Raw genomic sequence first — 24,979 nt, forward strand, 5'->3', positions numbered from 1 at the left:
TTGCCTGATGGTCTTTTTCCCTATAATGAAAGATATTCAAAGATTAAGAACAAGAAGGTCTGAGTAGAAACTTGTGGACATACCTACAGGAGTGGGAATGAAGTATAAAAATCTTTGTAATGCATGTTAACACCAGCAGAGAACATCCACTAGAGAAAAGTAATCAATAATCAACAAAATGACTCAGCTAATTGATATCCGCCAATCTCAGTCATCAACCACCTCAGTGCTAGCACAGCAGGCACAAGGATAAAATGGCTATGGTGCCAGAGATGGCCAGTAACAGCACAGGCCCTGAAGGTTTCTTGGGCTACTGCCATCAACAAATGTCCAATCTGACAGCCACAGAGACCAATGCTGAGCCCCCAAGATGGCACAGCTCATCAAGGATACCAGCTAGCCACTCGGTGGTAAATTGCTCATTCAGTTGTTCCACTCTTAAAAAGGCCAGAGGTACATCCTCACAGGAATAGACAGAAATAAACATAGAGTCAGTTACCTTTCCTACCTGCAGGGCCACACGGTCATGAGTCAAAGGATTACAGAGTACTTAATCCTCCAACAAGGGATCCCATGTAACATCCTGCTAGATAGGGGAACCCACTTTATAGCAAAGGAGATGTGAGCTTGGAGCTCTGGCCATGCAATTCACTGGTCATACCATATAACTGCACCGCTGTGAAGCTGACAGCCTTATGGAGCATTGGCGTAGCCTGCTGAAGGCCGAACTGAGGTGCCACTTAAGACAACACTCTGAGGACTGGGTGCTGTCCTCCAAGAAGCAGTATATGCATTGACTTGAAGGACCATCGTGTCGCGCTGTGTCTGCAACAGAGAGAAGACACAGGTCTGCGACCCAAGAAGCAGAAGCAGGAATGGCCACACTTGCCATCACTTCTGACGACCAACGGAGGCCGTGTGCTTCCTGTCCCTACACTTTGCACTCTGAGGTCTGTTTCTCAAAGGAAACACACTGTTGCCCTGGAGCACAACAAGAATCCCAGTGAACTGTATGCTCTGCCTTCTGCCTGGCGCACACTGAGCTGCCTGGAGAGAGGAGGAGTCACCATCTTGACAGGAGTAACCTATCACTTCGGAGGAAGGAAGTCTGCTGTTACACAGCCAGGGTAGGGAGAAATGTGTGGGGAACCATATGAGCTACTCAGGTATCTCTTGCGACAATAAAGGGGTAGGAACAGCAGCCATGGTCTGAGAAGGGAATGGTATTCAGGGGCTCAGGCCACTCCGGGAAAAGGTTGAGGGTCATGCTACCAGGTAAGCCACTGAGGCCAGCAGAGGGGGAGACTCAGGGTGAAGGGAATCTAGAATCGACAGGAAGGAGGCAGAGGCTGAGGATAACTGCAGCCCCAAGATCAACCACAAGGGCAGGGGCTACAGTTCCTTCCCCCACCCCGACCCCCAGCAACTTCCCTCTCCTAAATTATCTCTCAGGAAGAGAGGCCCACTGCAATTTTGATGGAGCCACCCTTGAAACATACATGGAAAGTAGACCTCAAAGGTGCAAATGGTAGACTCGGACAGACCAGGAGATGAGTTTCCCAGATCCTCCTTTCAAGGAAGGTCTGGCTGTCTGGCTGTGAAGAGTGGTCAGCGGACACTTCTTTCTGACAGCAACTGAAGACCTGCCTCACCCAAGGGCGTGCATTTCCTGGGCATCTGTCACCGGGTCACGTCACTGAGCAAGGCAGGCAGGACCCAGCCATTTCTGCATGGCCCAGGGCCCCTGTGACTGGCCACTGTCACTCCAGAGCCCCCCCAAGCTGGCCGAGGCTTTGTTGAACCCACATTGCAGTCTGCTTTCTCTTTCTGTTCATTCCTGCTTCTCTTCCCTTCCTTTTCCAGGAGCTGATTCCTGACAAGCATCCCCCGCCCCAAACTCTGTCTCACATCTGCTTCAGGAGAATCGAACTGTGACAGCATTTCTGCTGAGAGAAAAAGAATTTATCACAGGACAACCCATGACTGATAAAGGAACCATTTTGGTGAGGATTTTTAGCGTTCAGCATAGCATTCAATACGATGGACTTTTTACTCCTTACCATTTCCTAGTCTTCGTCCTTAAGGAAAAATATGATTCTGTTTTTACCAAAGCATAAGAAATTTCTTTCAGTGGTTTCTGCCTACTGTAGCAAACAGAATAAGGCATTGTTCAGTATCAAGGTGGGGCATCAGTTTTCTCTGCGGGAAACAGTCCCTCAGCTATTTGCTGAGGTCTTTTTTGGTTTCATTTACGGTAAAACTCTGGATTTTTGCCAAATTCTCCACAAGTTCAAAAGTACAAAGCTCTTTAGGAGGCCTGCTCTTTTTAAATATTTTTTCAGAGGTTAAAAATTAAATTTCAAAAGAATACCTGGGGTGCAGAGGCGTCCACAGTAGAGACACAGACCCTGATTGTCTCCAACATGAAGCTTGGTCATGTCATTCTCTTACTTTTGTGCTTCTACTTAAGTTTTTGTGAGGTAAGCAATTCAATATTTATGTAAACTTTTAAGTAGATATTTCAAATATTGTAAAAATACAGAAAAAAGTCTCAAAGATATTATTTTGACTTGAAGATTACATAGTTCACTTGCCAACGATGACAGTATTTAGTTAGTAACCAAGATTTTATGTTATATCTTGATGAAAGAGCTTGAAGAAATTGCTGTTTTCATATGCTATTATCTGTGCATAGAGATTGGACTGAATGAAAATTTTACTAATACAGCTATGATTTTTAGTAATTATTAAATCAGTAAACATTTATCAAGCCCTATCTATGTGCAAGGTATAGAGATGGGCAAGACTGATCCTTCCTTCAATAGCCTTTTGTACAGTTGTAGAAAGATGATACAAATATACCAATGAGGAAATAATAAGCATAATTTGAAAAATATTTGAAACCATGAGAAGGAACTGTTATAAGACATATATTTAATTGCCCCAAAATGGCACAAATATCATCATCTGCCAAGGGAATTTAATGAGAGGAAAAATCCCTTCCTGCTCGGAGATTGGGAAGGGTTTATGGGCCAAATGGGATTTGAGCTAGACCTATAATTCTGAATAAGATCTGATCAGTGGAGAGAAAGAGGAAGTGATTTTCAGCCTGAAAAACAGCAAGTGGTATGGCCAGAAAGACAGCAAAACACTGGGCTCCTCTCCATGAGTAAACGCACTTGATCAGAGTAGAGACTTTGTAGGCCACTCAAGGAGTTAAAGCCAAAACAACAGATTGTAGCCAGTCTGGAAGGTAGCCTGTTAAGGTTAGAAATGTTTAAGACATTTTAGAGACTTGCTGATGATTGCCTTCTTTTGTGATCAAAGAGTTTTGAAACAATTCCAAAAATTGTTTTGTTTTAAAGTCTGTTTATAGCAGCAAATGTTTAAAGAGAACTACCTAAGATATCAGAATTAAATACTTAAGTTTCTTATAAGTTCTAAACTATATATGCAATGTTTATAGTATAAACCAAATGGAAATAAAGTAAGTGCTGTTGATTAAAATAGATTAAATTATTGTACATCCAGAAATAACTATCACATTAAAATGGTGTTTTATATTTATTGAAATAAAAAAATGCCTCACTGAAATCTTATTTTTGTTAAGAAAAATACATATACACATAAATACACAAATATATTAATAAATGCTTATATAAATGGCAGTTTTAAAGGTCATGAGGGGTGTATATTAAACAGATAACAGTTAGTATCTCTGAGTAATGGGATTACTCATGATTTTTATGTTTTATATGTTTATGAATTTTCAGAGTTCAAAAATTTTGTCTTATTCATTTGTCATTTTTCTTTTTTAAATACCAGGTAAATGTGTGTTGCATTATAACAAGAAAAATTTGTTTTCAGAAAAAAGGATATTTCAGCCATATTTTGGGTTCTTGGAACAAAAACAGAACAAAAAAGAAAACTGAAAATAGTTTTCACTTACACAAAGGAAAAGAGCCTCTTTCTTTTACTGAACAATCATCCAATCATAAAACTGTCTTCACTCCTTTAAGAAACAGCATTTTGAAACCACAACTTCATAAAATACTATTATTATTTCCTTATAAAAGGAAATGGAATGATTTTTTATGCCACCTGCTGAGAAATAATCATTTTTAAATGGAGCTTACCATAGAGATAGGGGCTTCCCTGGTGGCTCAGCAGTAAAGAATCCACCTGCCAATGCAGGAGACCTGGGTTCTTCCCTGGGTTGGGAAGATCCCCTGGAAAAGGCAATGGCAACCCACTCCAGTATTCTTGCCTGGAGAATCCCATGGACAGAGGAGCCTGGTGGGCTACAGTCCATGGGGTCGCAAAGAGTCAGACCTGGTTTAGTGGCTGAAGAGCAACAACCACAGAGACAACATAAATATGTTCTAAGTTTTAAAATGTATCTACATTTTCAACATGAAATAAAATATGTACAGCTGGGAGAAACTTGTATTTTAAAAGCTGGGAGCGGATTTCCTTCTAGGGGATAAAAAGCCCCACTCCCTTTTTATATCAAAATATTTCAATGGACTGATTTGAAAGTGGATTATGTCAATGATGGGGTGGGCTGGCAATGAAGTTGTTCTGAACAGTGAGATGAGAATCCTGGTTTTACTGAACCTACTCAAAGAGGTAAGGGGATTTAGGAAAGGGTGGGAAAGAAACTCAGAGTGGCTGCTGTGTCAATAACAAAGGGGTATTAAGGAACAGGGATCTTGGTCCTTGGAATTCTCCAGGCAAAAATTCTGGAGTACGTAGCCATTCCCTTAGCCATAGGATCTCCCCAACCTAAGGATCAAACCATCTCCTGCATTGCAGGCAGTTTCTTTACCATCAGAGCCACCAGGGAAGTCCCAGTAATGGAATAGGGAAGCCAAATATTTTAGTCAGTATGGTTAAACACTGTGATATACTTGACTGTGACATAATCCCTCACCAAAACCTTTAATTTTTTTTAAACCCTAAAAGCATATTATAAACTTTGGTTTATATGGGTAGTATTTTGGAAGGAAAGAACTGGGGTGATGGTCAACAGAGTGATGAGATCTGGAAAGAGAATATGCACAGGAGCAATACGCAGTGCAGAGAGTGATGTCAGCTAGCAAGGCAGAGTAGGCAACTCCAAACACTTGTCCCTCCACCAAAAAAACTAGAAAAGTCAAGCAGACGTTCAAAACCAACTTTGTCAGAACTCCAGTTATCAAAGTCCTACAGTACCCAAGTGAATGCTGCATGAAGGAAAAAGGCAACTTAAAAATGGTAGGAAAACTGCAGTATTTCTACTTGCCCTTACCCCACCCAGATACCAACTCAGTGGCAGTCTTGAAGGTAGCAATCTAGATTCCCAGTGTGGAACTCTAGTCCCCAGTTCTAAATGGAGCAGAGCAGATTTTATTTAAAAAGAAATTGTGTTTGTCTGTTCTAACCTATTCAGGGGCTACTTAAAGACTGAAACAAAAAATTTGTCTCTGTTTCATCTAACCTGGAACTCAGTGGAAAGGCAGCAGGCATTCCTCAAAAACATTATCAGTTCAGTTCAGTTCAGTTCAATCACTCAGTCATGTCCAACTCTTTGCGACCCCATGAATCGCAGCACGCCAGGCCTCCCTGTCCATCATCAACTCCCAGAGTTCACTCAAACTCATATCCATTGAGTCAGTGATGCCATCCAGCCATCTCATCCTCGGTCGTCCCCTTCTCCTCCTGCCCCCAATCCCTCCCAGCATCAAAGTCTTTTCCAATGAGTCAACTCTTCTCATGAGGTGGCCAAAGTACTGGAGTTTCAGCTTTAACATCATTCCTTCCAAAGAACACCCAGGGCTGATCTCCTTCAGAATGGACTGGTTGGATCTCCTTGCAGTCCAAGGGACTCTCAAGAGTCTTCTCCAACTGCACAGTTCAGTTCTTCGGCGCTCAGCCTTCTTCACAGTCCAACTCTCACATCCATACATGACCACAGGAAAAACCATAGCCTTGACTAGACGGACCTTAGTCGGCAAAGTAATGTCTCTGCTTTTGAATATGCTAAGGCAAGCAAATAAACAATCTACCGCCACCTGAGACAAAAGACAGCAGTTGAGGCCTACAATAGAGTGAGGAAGCTTGGAAGGAAAAGTTAGAGTTTCAGCTGAAAATTAGGGCATTCAAAAGCCCCTGTGTATCCTGGGGAATTTAGAAAGCAATACACATGCCCAGGGCAAGACGAAGTCCAGAAAACACCTAAGAAGACCCTAAGCCTACAGCTCCAGGGTCAGTGCAAATGTGAAGTAAAAGCTAAGACAGAATTGTAAACACTCTGGTTAAGTACTGAGCCCTGAAGTGGCCCAGCACAGAGCCAATTTGCAAACTCAGAAGAGGTTTTTTTGTTGTTCTCAATTTCAAGGATTCCTTATTCTTTTCTTTCTTTCTTTCTTTTATTTCCTTCTTCCTTCCTTTCTCTTTTTTCCCCTCCCTGTCCCTTTCCCTTTCTCTTCCTCTCTTTCTGGTTCCTTGTGTTGAAGGAAATCTTTGTCTAAATCCTAGCTAAATGCAAGGTAAAGGAACCAAGACTTCAGAAACCACACATGACCAAAAAAAAAAAAAAAAACCTTTATAGAAACAGTTTTGAAAAATTAGTAAATAGCTATAGTCTATAGGAATCAAGGAAAGCAAACCCTGAGGAGAAGAAAGAATTTGATTTCAAGAATTACAACATTATAATATTCAAAATATTCAGTCTCCAACAAAGAATATGAAGCATGCAATGAAACGAAAATATGGCCCATTCACAGAAGAAATTATTTCTGAGGAAGAACAGACTTTGAACTCACCAGACAAAGACTGTAAGTTAAACATCTTAAATAGATTCAAATAGCCAAAAAAAGCAAGGAGGATGTAGGAACAAATAGAGAATACCCATGAAAAGATAGAAATTATAAAAGGAATTAGACTGAAAAGTATAACAAAGAATTCACCAGAGGGTTTTAATAGCAGATTTGAGCAGACAGAGGAGTAAGTGAAGCTGAAGATTGGTCAATTAAATTATCTGAAGAGTAGAAACAAAAAAGAATAAAAAGAGAAACCATCAGTATATACACAATTGGAATCTCAGACGGAGAAGAGAGAGTCAGAGAATATTTGAAGAAGTAGTAACCAAACACTTCTTAAATTTGATAAAAGATAATGAATCTAGCATGTCCCTGGTGATCCAGTGGCTAAGAATCCGCCTGCCAATGCAGGGGACACGGGTTCCATCCCTGGTCTGGGAGGATTCCACATGCCGTGGGGCAGCTAAGCCTGTGCACCATGACTGCTGGGCACATGCACTCTGGAGCCTGTGCTTCGCAACATGCAAAGTCACCGCAGTGGAAGCACCACAACTAGGGAGGAGGCTCCACCTGCAGCGCCGAGAGAGGGCCTGTATGCAGCAGTGAAGGCCAGGGCGGCCACAAATGAGTTCATTTAAAAAAAGGAAAGAAAGGCGTTCAACCTCAGTCACTGGGGGGGAAGTGCAGATAAAACTATTCTCTGATGACATTTTTGTATACCTAATTGGCAAAGATAAAAATGTTAAATGTTTTCTGTTCTGTGATCAAGAAGATGGAAAATAGGCCCTTTCATATACTGATGACCCCTGGAGAAGGGATAGGCTACCCACTCCAATATTCTGCCCTGGAGAATGGACTGTATAGTCCATGGGGTTGGAGAAATATCAATAACCACACATATGCACATAACACCACCCTTATGACAGAAAGCGAAGAAGAACTAAAGAGCCTCTCGATGAAAGTGAAAGAGGAGAGTGAAAACGTGGCTTAAAACTCAACATTCAGAAAGCTAGGATCATGGCATCCAGTCCCATCACTTCATGGTAAGTAGATGGGGAAACAATGAAAACAGTGACAGACTATTTTCTTGGGCTACAAAATCACTGCAGATGGTGACTGCAGCCATGAAATTAAAAGACACTTGCTCCTTGGAAGAAAAGCTATGACCAACCTAGACAGTATATTAAAAAGCAGAGACCTGACTTTGCTGACAAAGGTCCATCTAGTCAAAGCTGTGGTTTTTCCAGTAGTCATGTATGGATGTGAGAGTTGGACTGTGAAGAAAGCTGAGCGCCGAAGAATTGATGCTTTTGAACTGTGTGTTGGAGAAGACTCCTGAGAGTCCCTTGGACTGCAAGGAAATCAAACCAATCAATCCTAAAAGAAATCAGTCCTGAATATTTGTTAGAAGGACTGATGCTGAAGCTGAAACTGTTTCAACAAACCTGAAACTCAAATACTTGGTCACTTGATGCAAAGAGATGACTCATTGGAAAAGATCCTTTTGCTGGAAAAGACTGAAGGCAGGAGGAGAAGGGGACATCAGAGGATGAGATGATTGGATGTCATCACCAACTCGATGTACATGAGTTTGAGCAATCTCCGGAAGTTGGTGAGGACAGGGAAGCCTCACCTGCTGCAGTTCATGAGGTTGCAAAGAGTTGGACATGACTGAGCGACTGAACTGAACTGATACGTTGATGTTAAGAGTTCAAATTTGAGCAACTTCTAGAGAGAGAAGGGCTTCTCAGTGGCTCAGTGGTAAAGAATCCACCTGCCAATGCAGGAGACCCAGGTTCATCCCTGGGTGGAAGAGATCTCCTGTGGTAGGAAATGACAACTCACTCCAGTATTCTTGCCTGGAAAATTTCCTGAACAGAGGAGCTTGGCGGGCTACAGTCCATGGGGTCATAAGAGTTTGCAACTGAGCATGCACACTGCTGCTGCTGCTGCTGCTAAGTTGCTTCAATCGTGTCCACACTAGAGTGAGAAATTAGCCAATGTCTTTCAAAACTACAACTGCTAATTTCTTTGATTCAGTGATGTTACTCCCAGGTAAGTACTGACAAATATACTTAGCATACAGGGGAAATGATGTGTATTATATGAGGAGATTTATCACAGCACTGTTTATAATAGCAGAACATTGGAAACAATCTAAATGCCCTTTGTTGGCTACTGGTTGTAAATTATACTGCTGTTGGGGGTGCAGAATTAGAGAGTAAAGTATGGGTTCACATATACAGTGATGATCTCTGGAAAGGTTCACTAGGAACTATTAAGTGGTTGACTTTGGGGTAGTGCTTGCGTGTGTTGAATGGATAACAGAAGGAGAGAAATATAATTTTTACAGGCACCCTTTTGAGCATGTTTGTAATATTTCTATGCATTTTCTATTTTAAAAAATATCAATTAAAAATGAAAAAAATTTTCATCCATTTTACATTCATTATAAAAAAACAAAACCAAGAAACTACACCATTGTTTTGTCTCGTTTTGCACTCTCTGAGGCAAAAGTGATGGAAATAACCCTGAAATAAAATTGGAGGAAAAAATTGCTGGTGAAGACCACGATGAGAAGGAACTGAGGCCATATAGGGCCTAAAACTCTTTCTTTTTTTTTTCCTAAAACTCTTTCAATGGAAATGTTTCTGATATGATTGTTAACTTTCAGGATATGAACACTTTATTCACTTCTGGAAGAAAGACAAAGTTTATATTGCTTACTCTTTTTGAAACTTTTCCATCTCATTCCTCAGTGTTTTCCAGGGAAATCATGATTGTACCTGTTGGCCATCATGATGCAATCATCACAAAATCTAAGTGGCATATATCTTGATTTAGTTTAGAGGTTAAAGCGTCTCCCTGCAATGTGGGAGACCTGGGTTCAATCCCTGGGTCGGGAAGATCCCCTGGAGAAGGAAATGGCAGCCCACTCCAGTATTCTTGCCTGGAGAATCCCATGGACGGAGGAGCTTGGTGGTCTACAGTCCACGGGTCGCAAAGAGTCGGACATGACTGAGCGACTTCACTTCACTTCACTTCCTACAGGTTAGCTGGAGATCGTCTCATCTAAGCTGGGCTCAGCTGGAGTGATTCTTCATTGCTGGCCTGATCGTCTTCTTCCCATAGCTGTGGCAGAGAAGCAGAAGGACCAACCCAGTTGCAAAAGTACACTCCAGGCATCTCTTATGTCACATATGCTGACTTCCTGTTGTCCAAAGCAAGTCACTGGCCAGGCTCAGAATCCAGAAGTAGGAAAATATACCTCCCCTCTCCGGAGGAAGAGATAACAGCAAAGGACAGGATGAAGAGTCGTAGAACTGGGGCCATAAGCAGTCTACCTCAGTCAGCATCACAGGAGCGTTTGTATAGGCTCTTGAGTGTTTATTTGTGCCATCCCATGTATTTTGCACTTGCTGTTTGCAACAGCTCTGTGAGGATATTATTTTTATTTTCCACATTCCACAGAAGAAGAAACAACCATAAAGGTAAAGTCATTTACCAAAAATCACACAACTAGTTAGCAGTAGAAGGGAAATTTTCGACTTTTTTACAGCAAACATTAGGAGGGAAAATGGTGGACTTTTGCTCTGTTTGGTCATAATTGATCATTTTTTTCTTTTGTTTATAGGATAATTTTAGAAAACAAGGACAGTCAAAGGCAGTGAAGAAATCACAGGTAAAGCTATATGGCTGTATACCAGGGTGGGATAGTAGATTGTTTTTTTTTTTTTTCTTGTTTGTTGTCTAATAACCAACCATCCATCTAAAATGGCTTCAACTTTCACCATGCTTCACTGCCAAGGGTGCAAGATCAATCCCTGGTCGACGAACTAAGATCCCACAATCCATGTGCCATGGCTAACAAAATGGCTAACCTGTACTCCTGCCTAGAATAAAAAGATAAAGTTCACAACAGGATAATTATTACAGCATCACAAATACCAAAGAAATGATCCCTCCTAAAAAAAAAAAAAAGAAACAGCAGCTAAGGGAATTGAGTCATGGTTTAGAGATAACTAAGCTATAGTAGTAATCACTAAAAATTTTTGTGCATGTGCCCCCAGTATATGTGAATATATTTATTTATAAATAATATATACTCTACTATATAAATATACTTTAAAAAAGAAAATTTTAAAAACAAGTATTTTAATAATAATCTTACTGCTAATCTTTAATGAAGTAATACCATCAAATACACTATTTTTAAATTTTTTCATTTGACTTTAATATCATATTAGTTGGAAAAGATATCTTACAAAGAGCTGCTGCTGCTGCTGCTAAGTCAACATACACAATAAACACAGGGAAAATTTCAATAATGATGTTTGATGGAAACCTGTATTTCAATTAGTCTCTTTAATATTATTGATTGGGGGAGGGTTGGCTTCTTTTCATATCTGATTAGCTTTCTATTGTCTTGGACCCCATGGTGTGGCTAATGAATAGCTTCTACTGTAGCTGAAAGTGTAGACTCTGCTATTTTTTTGTTTATTGATGTTGTATTTTGGCATTATTGTCAATCTGGTGTCATTTCACTACATGAATCTGTAAATCACTTGTCCATCTGCAAAGATTATTTCAGCTAAAACTAGATGATATAATCTATAATGTCCCACAATCAAGCACATGAATATGATTCTCCATCCTAAACCAAAAACCTTCTCTTGACCCCATGTTGTTGTTTAGTCACTCAGTCATGTCCGGCTCTTTGCAACCCCATGGACTGCAGCACGCCAGACTTCCCTAACCTTCACCATCTCCTGGAGCTTGCTCAAACTCACGTCCATTGAGTTGATGATGCCATCCAACCATCTCATCCTCTGTGGTCCCCTTCTCTTCCCGCCTTCAATCTTTCCCAGCATCAAGGTCTTTTCCAATGAGTCAGCTCTTCACATCAGGTGGTCAAAATATTGGAGCTTCATCTTCAACATCAGTCCTTCCAATGAATATTTGGGACTGATTTCCTTTAGGATTGACTGGTTTGATCTCCTTGCAGTAGAAGGGACTCTCAAGAGTCTTCTCCAACACCACAGTTCAAAATCAACAATTCTTCGATGCTCAGCCTTCCAACTCTCACATCCATGCATGACTACTGGAAAAACTATAGCTTTGACGAGACAGACTTTTGTTGGCATAGTAATGTCTCTACTTTTTAATATGCTGTCTAGATTTATCATAGGTTTTCTTCCAAGGAGCATGTCTCCTTTAATTTCATTGTTGCAGTCACCATCTGCAGTGATTTTGGAGCCCAAGAAAATAGTCTGTTACTGTTTCCATTGTTTCCCCATCTATTTGCCATAAAGTGATGGGATCAGATGCCATGATCTTAGTTTTCTGAATGTTGAGTTTTAAGCCAGCTTTTTCACTCTCCTCATTTACCTTCATCAAGAGACTCTTTAGTTCCTCTTCACTGTCTGCCATAGGGTGGTGTCATCTGCATATCTGAGGTTATTGATATTTCTCCTGGTGATCTTGATTCCAGCTTGTGCTTCATCCAGACTGGCATTTCACATGATGTACTCTGCATATAAGTTAAATAAGCAAGGTGACAATATACAGCCTTGACATACTCCTTTCCCAATTTTGAACTGGTCCGTTGTTCCATGTCCAGTTCTAACTGTTGCTACTTGACCTGCACACAGGTTTCACAGGAGTCAGGTAAGGTGGTCTGGTGTTCCCACCTCTTTAAGAATTTTCCAGTTTGCTGTGATCCACAGAGTCAAAGGCATCAGTGTAGTCAATAATGCCCTCCAATTATTACCCCATTTCTCTGTGCTTCTTGACATCTAATCTTCAGAAAAATTGCTATACTTAATTTCTCTTTCTATTATTTCTTGGGGCTTCCCAACTCAGTCTGGCTTGCGTTCCCACATTCCACCAAAATAACCTTTGTCAAGATCCCTATCTTACTGGAGGAGTATCACACAACTGCTAATCATCCCTTCCTTCTCTCTGCCTCTGTGCCACCATTTTCTGTTTATTTGTCTTTTACTTCACTAGCCACCTCTTCGTATCTCCTTTACCAATTCTTCATTATCTGCCTACCCTCTCAACATCATTTGCTCACATCCTCCAGTGGATAAGCCAAAGTCTTTTCAGTAGCCAACAAGGTCCTATGTGATCAATCACACATCCTTCCAATTCTCTGGCCTCATCTCCTCCTGTTCTCCCTTTGGCCATTCACAGCCCTCCAGCCACACCAGCGTCCTGGTCCAAAAGCACATCACATATACTTCTACCCCTCAACTTTTGCTCTGGCTGTTTCCTCTGACTATGACACTTCACCCCTAGATATCTGCATGGCTTACGCACTCACCTTCAGGCATCTGCTCCAAGGTAAACTTTTCCTCAAAGTCTTCCCTGACAACCCTATATGCAAAAATAGCAATCCTTCCCCTCACTCTCCACAATCTCTCTCTCTCTCTCTTACTGTGTCTTTGTATTTATCACCTTATGTCATACTACATATTTATTCTTTTTTTAAAAAAATATTTATTTATTTGTCTGCACTGGGTCTTATTTGGAATCTTTAATTGTGACATGTGGGATGTCACGCATGTCCCAGGATTGAACCTGGGCCCCCTGCATTGGAAACACAAAGTCTTAGCCACTGGATCATCAGGGAAGTCCCTATGTTTATTCTTTATTTACTTTTGCACTTGTGTCCCCAGGACCCAGAACAGTGCCCAGCATATAGTAGGCTCTCAATAAATAGTGACTGAATATGCTGTGAAGAGCCAATCCATATTCAAATATTAGAAAAGGTTCATTTCTGTCTTTCTACTTTTTCAATAAAACATACAAAGTTATTTTACCCTCTGGATTATCTTCACATCCCCAGGGTTTATGTAATCCACTTTGAAAATTATGGCACAATAGGAGTGGCTCTCCATCCTTGGGGAGTATAAGAATCTTTATGGAGCTTCTTTACAGTACAGATTCCAAGATCTTCCCTCAGAAATTCTGATTTAGGAGGTCTACTGCTTGGGTCCAAGAATCTGCATTTGCAAGATTATACACCTCATGAGTGATGCAGACAGTCCCAGGCTACAACTGGGAGTACTTTTCATGTATTTGGCACTCTTCTTTTTCAGCTTTTAATTCCAGACTCAATAAAAATAGGGAAAAGGCTTCTTTAGCATACTCTATCAGCTCACACATAGCTTACACACAGAATGATTCAGATTGTCCCAATCTCCCTAGACCAGTGGTTCTCAAGGTTTTGGATTATAAAGACTGTATACAGATGGCTATCTGTATCAGTCAGTTTTGGCTACACTGCAATAAGAACCAATCCCCAAATCTTAGTGGCTTAACATAAGAAAAGTTAATTTTTTCTTGTGCAAAGACTGTGGGTCTGGGTAACTCTCCAGTGAACATGTCCTCCATGTGTTGGCCCAACTTTCTGAGCTGATTTGATTCTATGGTGCCTCTGAAACACACGTTCCCCTGATCACCATAGCAGAGCAGAAGTAAGTAGCATTTTTGAGCATTGGAAATTAAATGTTTCTACCTGAAACCAATACATGTTACTTCAGCTCACATTTCTGTGGACAAAGCAAGTCACCACCACATCCAGCCACAAGAAGGAAATGCAATCTCACCATTTGCTTGGAAGTAAGAGTTACACAAGATTCTAGTAAATAGTATTATGTTTACCACAAAAACAAATCCTAAGAAAATACGTAGATCTACCACTCTACATTTCACCATCAACTATAGGCAGAATAGTAGCTGTAATTTTAGTATCCATTATTGTAGGAAGGAAGGAAGTTACGCAATCAATATAACTTCAGTGATGATTTAAATAATTTTGCTTCTTATTAATTTTAACAGCTTCTGCACACATTGGAAAGATAAATACACATGAATGTATGAGGAATAGTTTATATTCTGTCTACAGCAAATACTGGTGTAAAAATGCATGGACAAACCCCTTTAATAATGTCCTCTAAGGTCATCAGCCTACTGCTCTAGACATTGAGGATCCATGGACAACTGTGACTTACCCAGTCCCTTTAGAGTTAAAACTTTTTGCCATCAGATTTTACACAGTGAATAAGAAAGCCTTACTTTTATTGTTTTCTGCCATCACAATAATTTTCTAACTTTCCTTTGATTATTGCCATTGTCAGCAGCCACAGTGTTGGTATTTGCCATTACCATCAACCTTAAATTTTAAATGGTAATATTATCATAAAATTGATTCCAATTACAATAAGAAAGTATACAAATAGAAAACTGCTTAATTTCAAAGGCAATCTTCTTCCCCAGGCTCTGGTTACACCTTCTCCCATCCCATCCTCAACCTTATTCTAACAATTTTGCCCTTTCTCTCTTAAAGCTTCCATCTTTCCCATTCCGTTGGATTACTGACCTTACCCTCTACTCGTGATGAAATCTCACCTAACAATAAAAATCTCTCTTTGCTGTGTCCCTTTATGATACTATCTTTCCATTTTTTTTCCCTTCAAAGCCTAGCCTTAATGTTTTCTATATTGAAAGCTTGATGACCTTCTTTTTCATTTAGCTATTTTTTACTAAATTAATTCTATATACAATTACAAAGGCAAATAATACCACATGGCTTAAAATCATGGTGACATTAAAATATTTAATAATTTATTTAACAATTGGTTGGACTTAGATGGACTTCCCTGGTGGCTCAGATGGTAAAGAATCTGCCTGCAATGCAGGAGACCCAGGTTCAATCCCTGGGTCAAGAAGAGCCTCTGGAGAAAGGAATAACAACCCACTCCAGTATTCTTGCCTGGAGAATCCCATGGACAGAGGAGCCTGGAAGGCTACAGTCCTTGGGGTTACACACAACCCCAAGGACACACAAGGGTCAGACACAACCGAGCAACTAACACAGACACACATAACATAAAACATCTCTATCACACACACCTCCTCACCCTTGATTCTAACTAGAGACAACAACTTTCAAATATTTATTGTTTCTTCTGCTGTTTTATGAGATTCTTAAAAACATATTCATACAGCCATTCTTTTAACTAATTCTTTGGTTCTTTTAGCCACTCCATCTTCTTCAGAAGTAGTAGGTGCCTCAGTTGCTAAGCTTTTCTGGGGTTCTCCAGGGGTTAATTTGCTTTATTCTTATGGACTTCCCTCATTAGATTTGGGTTTCATTTCTCTGTCGTTTGCTAAACCTATTACCACCTGCCCATCTGCTTTCCGGCTTCCAACCTTTCAGTAATATCCCAAGTCTATAATCCTCTTCCCCATTCTCCTTGGCCTTATTGATTATGCCTTTTTAAAAAATTCTATTACTCTCATTTTAGTGAAACTTGGAGAGGAGGCAGAAGTTTCTGTAAAGTCTGTGTTCAGTCTCCCATGTCCGAGTACAGGACCAATCAACAGAGTTAACCCATGCTTCTGTTTCCATTTGTTCACTGCCCATTCTGGCCTCAGCTCACCAAGGTCTGCTTTCTGCCTCTGACATTCAGTTAAAACTTCTGCCTCAAGGATCCCAGTCACCTTTGTTCATCAAATTCAGTGGCCTTTTTTTCAGCTTCCTCTTCTGAAGCTCTCTGCAAAATTAGACGCATGAGCAACATCTCTCTGGCTGAAAAGCAAAATATCTTCTGCTTATTCCACATCTTCAGCTGCTAAACAGTAAAATTCTCCTCAGTGTTCTTTGTGTGTGGTTTTTGTTTTGTTTTGTTTTGTTTTGTTTTTGGTCTGTTTTTTGGGGGTCTTCTTGGTTGTTTGTGTGTTTTGTTTTTCACCATCCATTCAATGCGTTCCAGGCTCACCATGCCCCTGAAGCAAGCCTGAGCAAGGAGACAGAAGCTTCATCTGAAGTGAAGGTCAGAGTCTATATAATTACTTGCTGTTATATTGTTGTAGCCACGCGTTCCAGGGAAACAAACTCACTCAGAAGGACAATGCAGATAAGTGGAGTGCAGTTTACCACACCGGCAGGCCCAAGGCAGAGTCTCCCCTTAGCCAAAGGCCCCGACCAGTTTTTGTGAAAACCTTATATACCCTGAGTGTATGTGCCCAAACCCAAAGATACAATTAAAGTTAACCCGTAATTCATATGCCTTAAGCCTAGGTAGTTAAGAGTGGACAATTATCAATAGGCCTGTGGTCATACTCCAATAAGCATAATAGAATTTATGATTCTATTCAGTTACACAGATAATTAGGGTATTCTTTTAGAGAGTCTAGCTACAAGCCCTGGGGCTCTTCCATGGGGTGGGGGATGAGTGCGGGGGTGGGGGTGGGGGGAGCGGGTCTGGTTTTCCAGTTGGTATGTGGCTTCCATAGATACTGGGCATAAATAACTCAAAGTCCACAGTCCAGCCCAAGATTGAGTCCTGCTTTCAAGATGGAGCCTATTCTGTCTGTTTCCTCTTTCAATATGTGACTCTTCATGGGACCAAGTGTCTTTTAATTTTTTGTTTTTACTCTAAAAATGACTGAAAAGTCGATGACACTTGTCCAAGTTTCAGTCTAAAACTCAGGGGAAAATGACACCTCAGAAAAGGATAAATTTGGGAAAAAAAATAAAATTTTTCACCCAATTAAAATATTGATTTTTCAATAAAAAAGTGATTGTCCCTAAAAGGGTGACTGTCCTAGCTGTCATGGCACTTAAATTTTATCAGTGGAAGGTACAGGAGCTAAATAATTACAAAGTTCAACTCTAATACGTGCTACCAAAAAAGGCACATGGAACCATGGAAAGCATTAAGTACAGATTTTATTCTAGACCAGTGTATCAAAAATTGGTGTATTTAATGATAAATTTGTCAAATTTCCTGGTTATTTGATAAGGTTTACTAAAAATCACATCAGACAGAATGACTTTCACAGCTTTTTCAAAGTTTTATGTGGTCTTTAAGTGACTGATTTTTTTTCTTCATCACAGCCCTTAAAGATTGTTTAACTTGTTTCTGCCCACTGAGCAAGAGTAGGGGTTGGGGAGGGGTAGGGACTCTTATGGCCCAAGGCTGGGGAGACCAGATAAAAGGATGCCCATCCTTCAAAGGGATACCTGGAGCACACACAGAGAGAGAGCATTAACGTTCCACAACTGACTTTTGACCCAACTGAACTATTTCCAGCCTTCAGTGTATTTCCTCTGGGTTCCTGCAGGTCTTTTTTCTTTTCTTTTTTTCTTTCTTTTTTTTTTTTTTAGCAGCACTGATCACATGTGGGATCTTAGTTTCCCAACCAGGGATGGAACAGGGGCCCCTGCAATGGAAGTGTGGAGTCTTAACCACTGGACTGCCAGAGAATTCCCCCACAGGTCTAATTGGCCTCCTGCCTAGCTGTCTGCTCTGACCTCCAGAAAGATCTTCCTCCAGTGCAAATATAAGGAAATTCAAAGAAAAAGTCTCCCAGGGGCTCCCTCAGGACCTGCTGCCTTATCCCCCACCACCCTCTTACTCTATCCCTCAGCCTGAAATGTGCTCTTTTTACTGTCAGGGGTTCACAGTTCTGCTTGGAGTGTGTACCCACTCCACCCTGCCAGTAGACTCCTCCTGAGCGCTCTCAGAACTCAATCCAGACATCAGCTCTTCTTGGAGATGTTCCCAAGCCTCCTGGTCAGGCCAAGGACCCAGAACACAGTCCTGATGGCATCTTTGGCCCATGTCTACTAGGGAGCTTGAGCATGTCTACCCTGACTCAGGTCTACCAGAGATGGGCTTGCCTGTCTCTCTTCTGGTTAGGATACTCCTTAGGCAGGGTTTCCTAACCAATGGCCATCCCAGCTGAAGCACACACAAACCTAGAGCCCATCAGGTGGGACCGCTCATGGTGTGCACTACCCTTCCTGTGTTTTGCTGGCACCAACCCTCTGCTAACACCTGACTTTCCTCCCTTTGCTTAGATGCTCCATGAGGCCTTTTAAAATGCACCTGGAGGGACTTCCCTGGTGGTTCAGAGCTTAAGATTCTGCGTTTCCACTGCAAGGGTCGAGAGTCTAATCCCTAGTTGGGAAACTAAGATCCCTGATGCCCCATGGAGTGGCCAAAAAAAAAAAAAAAAAAAAAGCCCCTGGAAAGATGTAGTCTCTCCCACTCTGGATCTCCAAGAGTACTGCCTCCTGTTTGTATCACTTACCCTAGTTATTATGTTTCATCTAGATGTCAAACCCTTGAAAGACAGAGCCAATGTCACGTTCATTTTACCAGGATTTTGCACAAAGTAGGAGTTTGGCAAATGGCTTTGTATTTATTAATAGAATTAATCAATTTCATTCATCAGTTCATTCCATGAGACTACAATCAGCACCAAATTTGCTACTCCTTAAGGTGACTGGTGAGATACATTGATTTCTTCAAAGGCAGAATTTTATGTTGGCTTTTGAATAATTACAGCTCCCACTGATTTCATGCCTAGTACTTGCCAACTATTATACACATCTTATTTCTAAACCTGGCAATAACCTTGCAAAATAGAAGATAATATCCCCATTTTACAGATGAGGAAGCTCATGTTTCATGAGGGTAGGTAACTTGCTCAAGACCATTTTAACTGTTAGTGCCCAAGTTGGGACTAGAAGCCTGGGTTGTTTGAGTCTAAAAACCACAAGACCACATCACCCTCATCTATGCCGTGGAGTAGGTGAGTCTGTTTTATTTCTTTCCTTCAGGTTTTCATTTTTAAAAAGATTGTTGCTAAGTTAATGTTTATTTTGTGCTTTATAGCTCACTTCAACACCAGACACATCTCAAAAAGATTTCGTGGATAAAAAGTGCTTAACTGAAAAACACACACATCTCTCCTGCAATAAAGTCTTCTGCCAACCATGGCAGAGATGCATCGATGGGACCTGTCTTTGTAAACTTCCTTATCAGTGCCCGAAGAATGGTACCAGGGTGTGTTCAACTAATGGGAAAAGCTACTCAACTTACTGTCAGCAGAAGAGCTTTGAATGTGTTCGTCCTGAGGCAAAGTTTTTAAAAAGTGGAGCATGCACAGGTGAAGGTAGGAAAAGCCTAGATTATTATGTTAAGAAGAAAATTGTCTACTATATTTTCTATTAGAAAATACTTTTCCTTTGGAATGTTATAATGACAACTCAAAATTCTTCTCTAGACCCTCAGTAGTAGTTGGGATGATAATAAAGAAATTAGGAATCATCAGAACACAGCCACCTGTTGAATCTAGAGCACGTGACCCTGAGGCTGGTCCTTCCCACTCCCAGCGCCTATGCCACTCTCTGCTGCCCAGCCCGTCAGAACCATCCCTACTCTCACTTCTACGTGGCTTAAGGGATTGTTCCCAGAGCTGTTGAGTTGCTTTAGAACCCAGGGGGAAATGCTTTACATGAGATTGGGACTGAAATAGAACCTCTTTGGACCCCCAACCCCAGTCATTTCTTCCAGTTTCCATCCCACCAACCCCTACCCCTCTCCCTAGCCCCAGCCTCATCAGCTCTGATCCGAGGTTTAGCTCAGGCCACCGCTGGCCAAGGACATACTCCACCCTAGCAAATGACACATCAGATCGGAGAGCTTGTCAAGACTTCATCCAGGTGCCTAACGTAGCGAGGAGGCTGGGACCCTGATACGTGAATTAGTGGAGTGATTAAGATGAAAAGACTCTTGGGCTGCCCTGGTGGCTCAGTGGTAAAGAATCAGCCTGCCAATGCAGGGGACATGGATTCAATCCCTGGTCCAGGAAGATCCCACATTCCTTGGAGCAACTAAGCCCCTGCACCACAATTACCAAGCCTGCGCTCTAGAGCCCAGGAGCCACAACTACTGAAGCCCATGCTCCTTAGAGCCTGTGTACCTCGGCAAGAGAAGCCCCCGCAATGAGAAGCCCGCGTGGGGCAATGAAGACCCAGCGCAACCAAAAATAAATAAGAAGACTGAGGGTCTCACTGTCAGTCAGATTTAGTTGCAAGCCCCTCCAAGCACCCCCTGCATTATTGACAAGCTGTGCAGCCTCTCTGGACGGCAGTTTCCGCATCTGTAAAATGTAGCAGCAGTTCCTAACCCACAAGATTCTTGGGAAACTTAAACCATGTACATAAAGCTCTGTGAAGAGTGAACAAGAAGCGCTCATGAAATCTGAACTATGACAGCAAGTTTCAAGCTTGTCGTCTTTGGATATAAATTATCACAGACATTTCATGAATTTACAGAAGAATGCTTGAAACATTCTTTTTAAAGATACCATGATGTGCACCAGAACTCACTAGCCTAAATATTTTTGTGTTGCTGAGTTAAGATGCTGAGGTACTGTGGACAGGAGGAAGGAAGATCCCTGAGTCCAGCTCTCTTACCTGTTGGAGAGGAGGAAAGCAATAGTGGAGATTATTCTGCCAGTGTCAGACTTCCGTTCTCTTCAGGCATGCAGTGCCTTAAGTATGTGAGAATACGTAAATCCTTCTTACATATTCTTTACTTGTTTGGCTTACTTTTAAGAGCACGGATTTTGTAGTCAGATCAATATAGCAAGTACAGATTCCTGGCTTCACACCTTGAGCAAGCAACTTAATCTCATGTATAAAACTGGATAAATGCAGGTTCCTCATATGTAAAAATGGAAATAAATATCACCCTCGTTTTCATAAAATTGACGTGAGGATTTTATGATTTTTTTTTTTACAACTGGGTAGTTCAGCCACTGATACATAATAAACTCATAAAATAATTGTTTACCATTATTTGTTAACATCTTCATAGTTTTCAAAGTTAATTAAAAATTATGCATTTTATTTCTTTAGAGGCTTTTAATCAAGAGGAGAAAAAATGAATGCCTGACTATTGCTAATTCTTTAAAAAATTTTTCTTTTTTTTAATTTTAGGGCAATTTAGTGTTTCCTTGTCAAATGGAAAACAAGATTCAGAAGGACTTGTTGCAGTACAACTTGCAGACCAAGATAGAAAAATGTTTGTGTGTGGAGACAGCTGGAGCATTACTCAGGCCAACGTGGCCTGCCTTGACCTTGGATTTCAACTGTGAGTGCTTGCTCACTGAATTTTCCCAGGGCTGATTTTATTCTTCCAACTCTTCGTCTTTTGATTACCCTGTCTTTCCATGCCTCAACTTCCTCAAATGTAACCTGAGAATACTAACTACCTGCCTCACAGTGTAGCCATGAGGATGAAATGTGTTTATGCTTGACTAGTACTTAGAACACTGCTGAGCACAGACTGTAGGTTTGCTCAGGTCTCTGGATGCAAATCCTTTGCTGATCCGTAAAGGTGCATACTCTACATTTGCATCCGTGCAGGTGCATGCATAACTCTCTATTCATCTATGATTATGTCCATTCTTTCAGACCTAACGTTGTTTGTATACTCTTTCTTTCTCATTTTTTCTCATCAACCTTGCAAAGATTTGTCTATTGGATTAATGTCTTCCGCCTTTATATTTGTAAATTTTCTTTTGTTTCTTTGTTTTCATTCATGTTTGCTGTTATCTTTGGCTCGCTCTCTCTCTGCTTTTCCCTATTGTACTTTTTCTAATTCTGTGAGTTAAATCCTTAGCTTGTCAGCTTTCAGTTTTTCTTACTTTCTAATATAAGCATTTAAGGTACAAATTTCCCTCTAGTTAATGCTTCATCTGCATGCCTTTACAAGTGAGTATTCTATTTATTGTTCAGTTCAAAATATTTCTAATTTTCAGTATAATTCCCCCTTGATTCAAACATAATTTAGAAGTTTCTTTTTTTACTTTCCTAATGAATATATTAGTTTGTTTTTGGTTAACTTTTTGTTATAAATTTCCTATTTAATTGTATTGTGGAGAGAGAATTTCTCCACATGAGGACAATTGTTTAAATATTTTTTTGAGACTTCCTTTGTACTGAGTATATTTCAAATGCTTCATATGCAGGGTTCTACATAATAGATGTGTTAGAATAAAAATTTTTAATTCCATTAGAATAAAAAAGCATGTCAATGGCTTTATTCAAGTATTTTCCCATTTATTTATTTCTAAGTTTTCAAGGTCTTTATCTTTTGAGTGTGTCCCTTATAAACAGCATATCTCTCTCTTTTTTTTTAAATACAATATGATGATAGCTGAAGAGTTTAGTCCATTTACATTATTGTGATTATTTACTTGTTGATTACCCTGTCTTATTTGGGGCTTACTATTTACCCTTTTCATATCCTCTTGTTTCTTCCTTTTAAAAATTCTGTTGAGTTAATAAAGCTGTTATTTTCTTAATCTTCTTTTTCTTCCTCTACTTGGTTTGAAAATTATATACACACTATTTCTATTCCATTAATGATTATCTTCACGCTTATACCATGAATCCTTAAATTATGAAGTTCTTGCCCTCTTCAGAAATAATACAAAGAATGTCGTTTCCATGTCAACTGTTCAGTATCTTGTTCCACCTTATTTGTGTATATTCCTGAAGTTAATTGCTACCATCACGTAATAAGCGGTTATCAGCACTGTTGTTCAGTCCGTGGTTATTCAGATGGACTTCATGTTTGCCAACTTCTTGGTCTGCTGTTGCTTCTTGCATCTCACTTCTTCATTTTTCATCCAATTTTCTTCCTCCCAAACCACATCTGCTAGTAGTTCATTAGTGAGAGTCTCTTATCGTTAAATTGAGTCATGAGATAGTTCTTATTTATGACACTTTGTGACCTACAACCTATGAGTCAACCTAATGGCAAACTCTCTCACTCTTTGACCTCCCAGTATTTTGCTCTTATACTTTGTATAAGCTCATGAACAGACTTCTCTGATTTAGCCAGTGGGTATTTCCTTTAATTCCTTAAGACTCATTGAGGGCATTTATCTAGTACTTTCAGATAGTCATAATTTGAGAGATTGCTCAGCTTATTCACCTGTCAGACTGCCCCAAATGACTTCCATTTGTTCTCACATTTCGACTCAGTTTGGCACAGTTTCAAGACTACTATATCTTCATTATGGATCTTTGTTCCCTTTAATTGCTCTCTTTTCCCCTCTCATTGTAATTTATCGGACATTTACATTGCCATTACTGCTTAATTTTTGCTTACATTTGCCTCCTGCATCTTTGCTGAACCTTTTATTTTTAACCCATTTCCCCCATTAACTTCTAGAGAAAAGCAGAGAGCAGTTGAATATTCTGGAAGCTCACTGTAACCCACCATCTCTAGGACACTGGGTCATTGAGGTAGCCTCTTAGCTACACAAATTCTGAACAAACTGAGAAGTCCAAGCAACAGCATATAGATGTCAAATACCACTTAACACTGTCAAGACTGAATTGAGGCCATAGCTTAGCATAAAAGTAGAGAATTAAGCCAACTGTTAGGATTAAACTAACTCAATCTCTCTGATCCCAGGTAACCATGGGGCCAACCAGGTAAGACTCAGCATGGGGCAGGGGGAGAATGGAAGAGCAGGGTTGACCTGGCCTGCTTTTTATTTCCAAGATTTCCTGATCAAATTAATCTTCTCCCTTTTCTGGAGAAAAGAGGAGTTAACCGGTAGAGAGGCCAAGGATGATACATCTCAGGTTGGAAAGAAATCAGGAATGTTTGATCAAAGAGGCATTTCTTCTCAACAAGAAACAGAGGAGGAGAAACCAATACTTTTGGTTGCTTGTCATATTTTGAACTTTTCCAGTCAGTTTAAATTGATTGTTCCTGTTTATCTTTACAAAACTCAGTGAGGGAGTTATATTCCTTGTCACTGGGGAAGATATGGAAGCTCAGAGAATGTAAGCGCCTTGCCTAACCTCTCACCCATACATAGAAAATAATAGAAAATTAGTCCCTCACCTCCAGTAGAATTATAAACACAAAGCACTAATTATTCTACTTCAACGTTTCATTTGTTTGATTTGCAGAGGGGCTCTTGATACTCATAGAAGAGATCCTGATCTAAATTCCGCGGAATGTCTGCATGTGCGCTGTCGAGGATTAGAGACCAGTTTGGCTGAATGTACTTTCACTAAAGGAGTACACAGTTCGGAGGGGTTGGCTGCCATGGTGTGTTACACAGAGGAGGCAGGTTAGTGGAGTACTTGCCCAATATTTTCCCTTCCTTAGAAATTGTTTATTTCACACCAAGTCTGTAGTAAACAAACAAATTACAGATATCCTGTTGCCAGTCACACACAATGACAAAATCACATTTTGGGTTTTAGAGCCCAAATCGGTGCTTTTCCCCTATTGTACCTTTTTCCCATTCAAATATCCTTCTATCCTTTACTTCCTACA

At 40.5% G+C, this 24,979-nt stretch overlaps 2 protein-coding genes across 4 annotated transcripts in view; one reads left to right on the plus strand and one right to left on the minus strand.

Annotated features, from left to right (window-relative positions):
- GAR1 (GAR1 ribonucleoprotein) overlaps positions 1-24,979 on the minus strand; it is a 79,248-nt gene that overhangs the window by 20,720 nt on the left and 33,549 nt on the right. The gene's annotated exons all lie outside the window — the stretch shown is intronic.
- Positions 1,902-24,979, plus strand: part of CFI (complement factor I) — a 44,058-nt gene continuing 20,980 nt past the window's right edge. For both annotated transcript variants that reach the window (XM_060416795.1, XM_004009622.6), the window contains exons 1-7: positions 1,902-2,003; positions 2,343-2,480; positions 10,438-10,485; positions 16,586-16,645; positions 19,499-19,778; positions 21,610-21,763; positions 24,607-24,770. In XM_060416795.1, the coding sequence (XP_060272778.1) occupies positions 1,980-2,003; positions 2,343-2,480; positions 10,438-10,485; positions 16,586-16,645; positions 19,499-19,778; positions 21,610-21,763; positions 24,607-24,770 (868 nt within the window). In that variant the 5' untranslated portion in view covers positions 1,902-1,979. The remainder of the gene's footprint in view (positions 2,004-2,342; positions 2,481-10,437; positions 10,486-16,585; positions 16,646-19,498; positions 19,779-21,609; positions 21,764-24,606; positions 24,771-24,979) is intronic.

Source organism: Ovis aries, chromosome 6 (genome assembly GCF_016772045.2).
Source record: "Ovis aries strain OAR_USU_Benz2616 breed Rambouillet chromosome 6, ARS-UI_Ramb_v3.0, whole genome shotgun sequence".
In the NCBI taxonomy this organism is placed as follows: domain Eukaryota; kingdom Metazoa; phylum Chordata; class Mammalia; order Artiodactyla; family Bovidae; genus Ovis; species Ovis aries.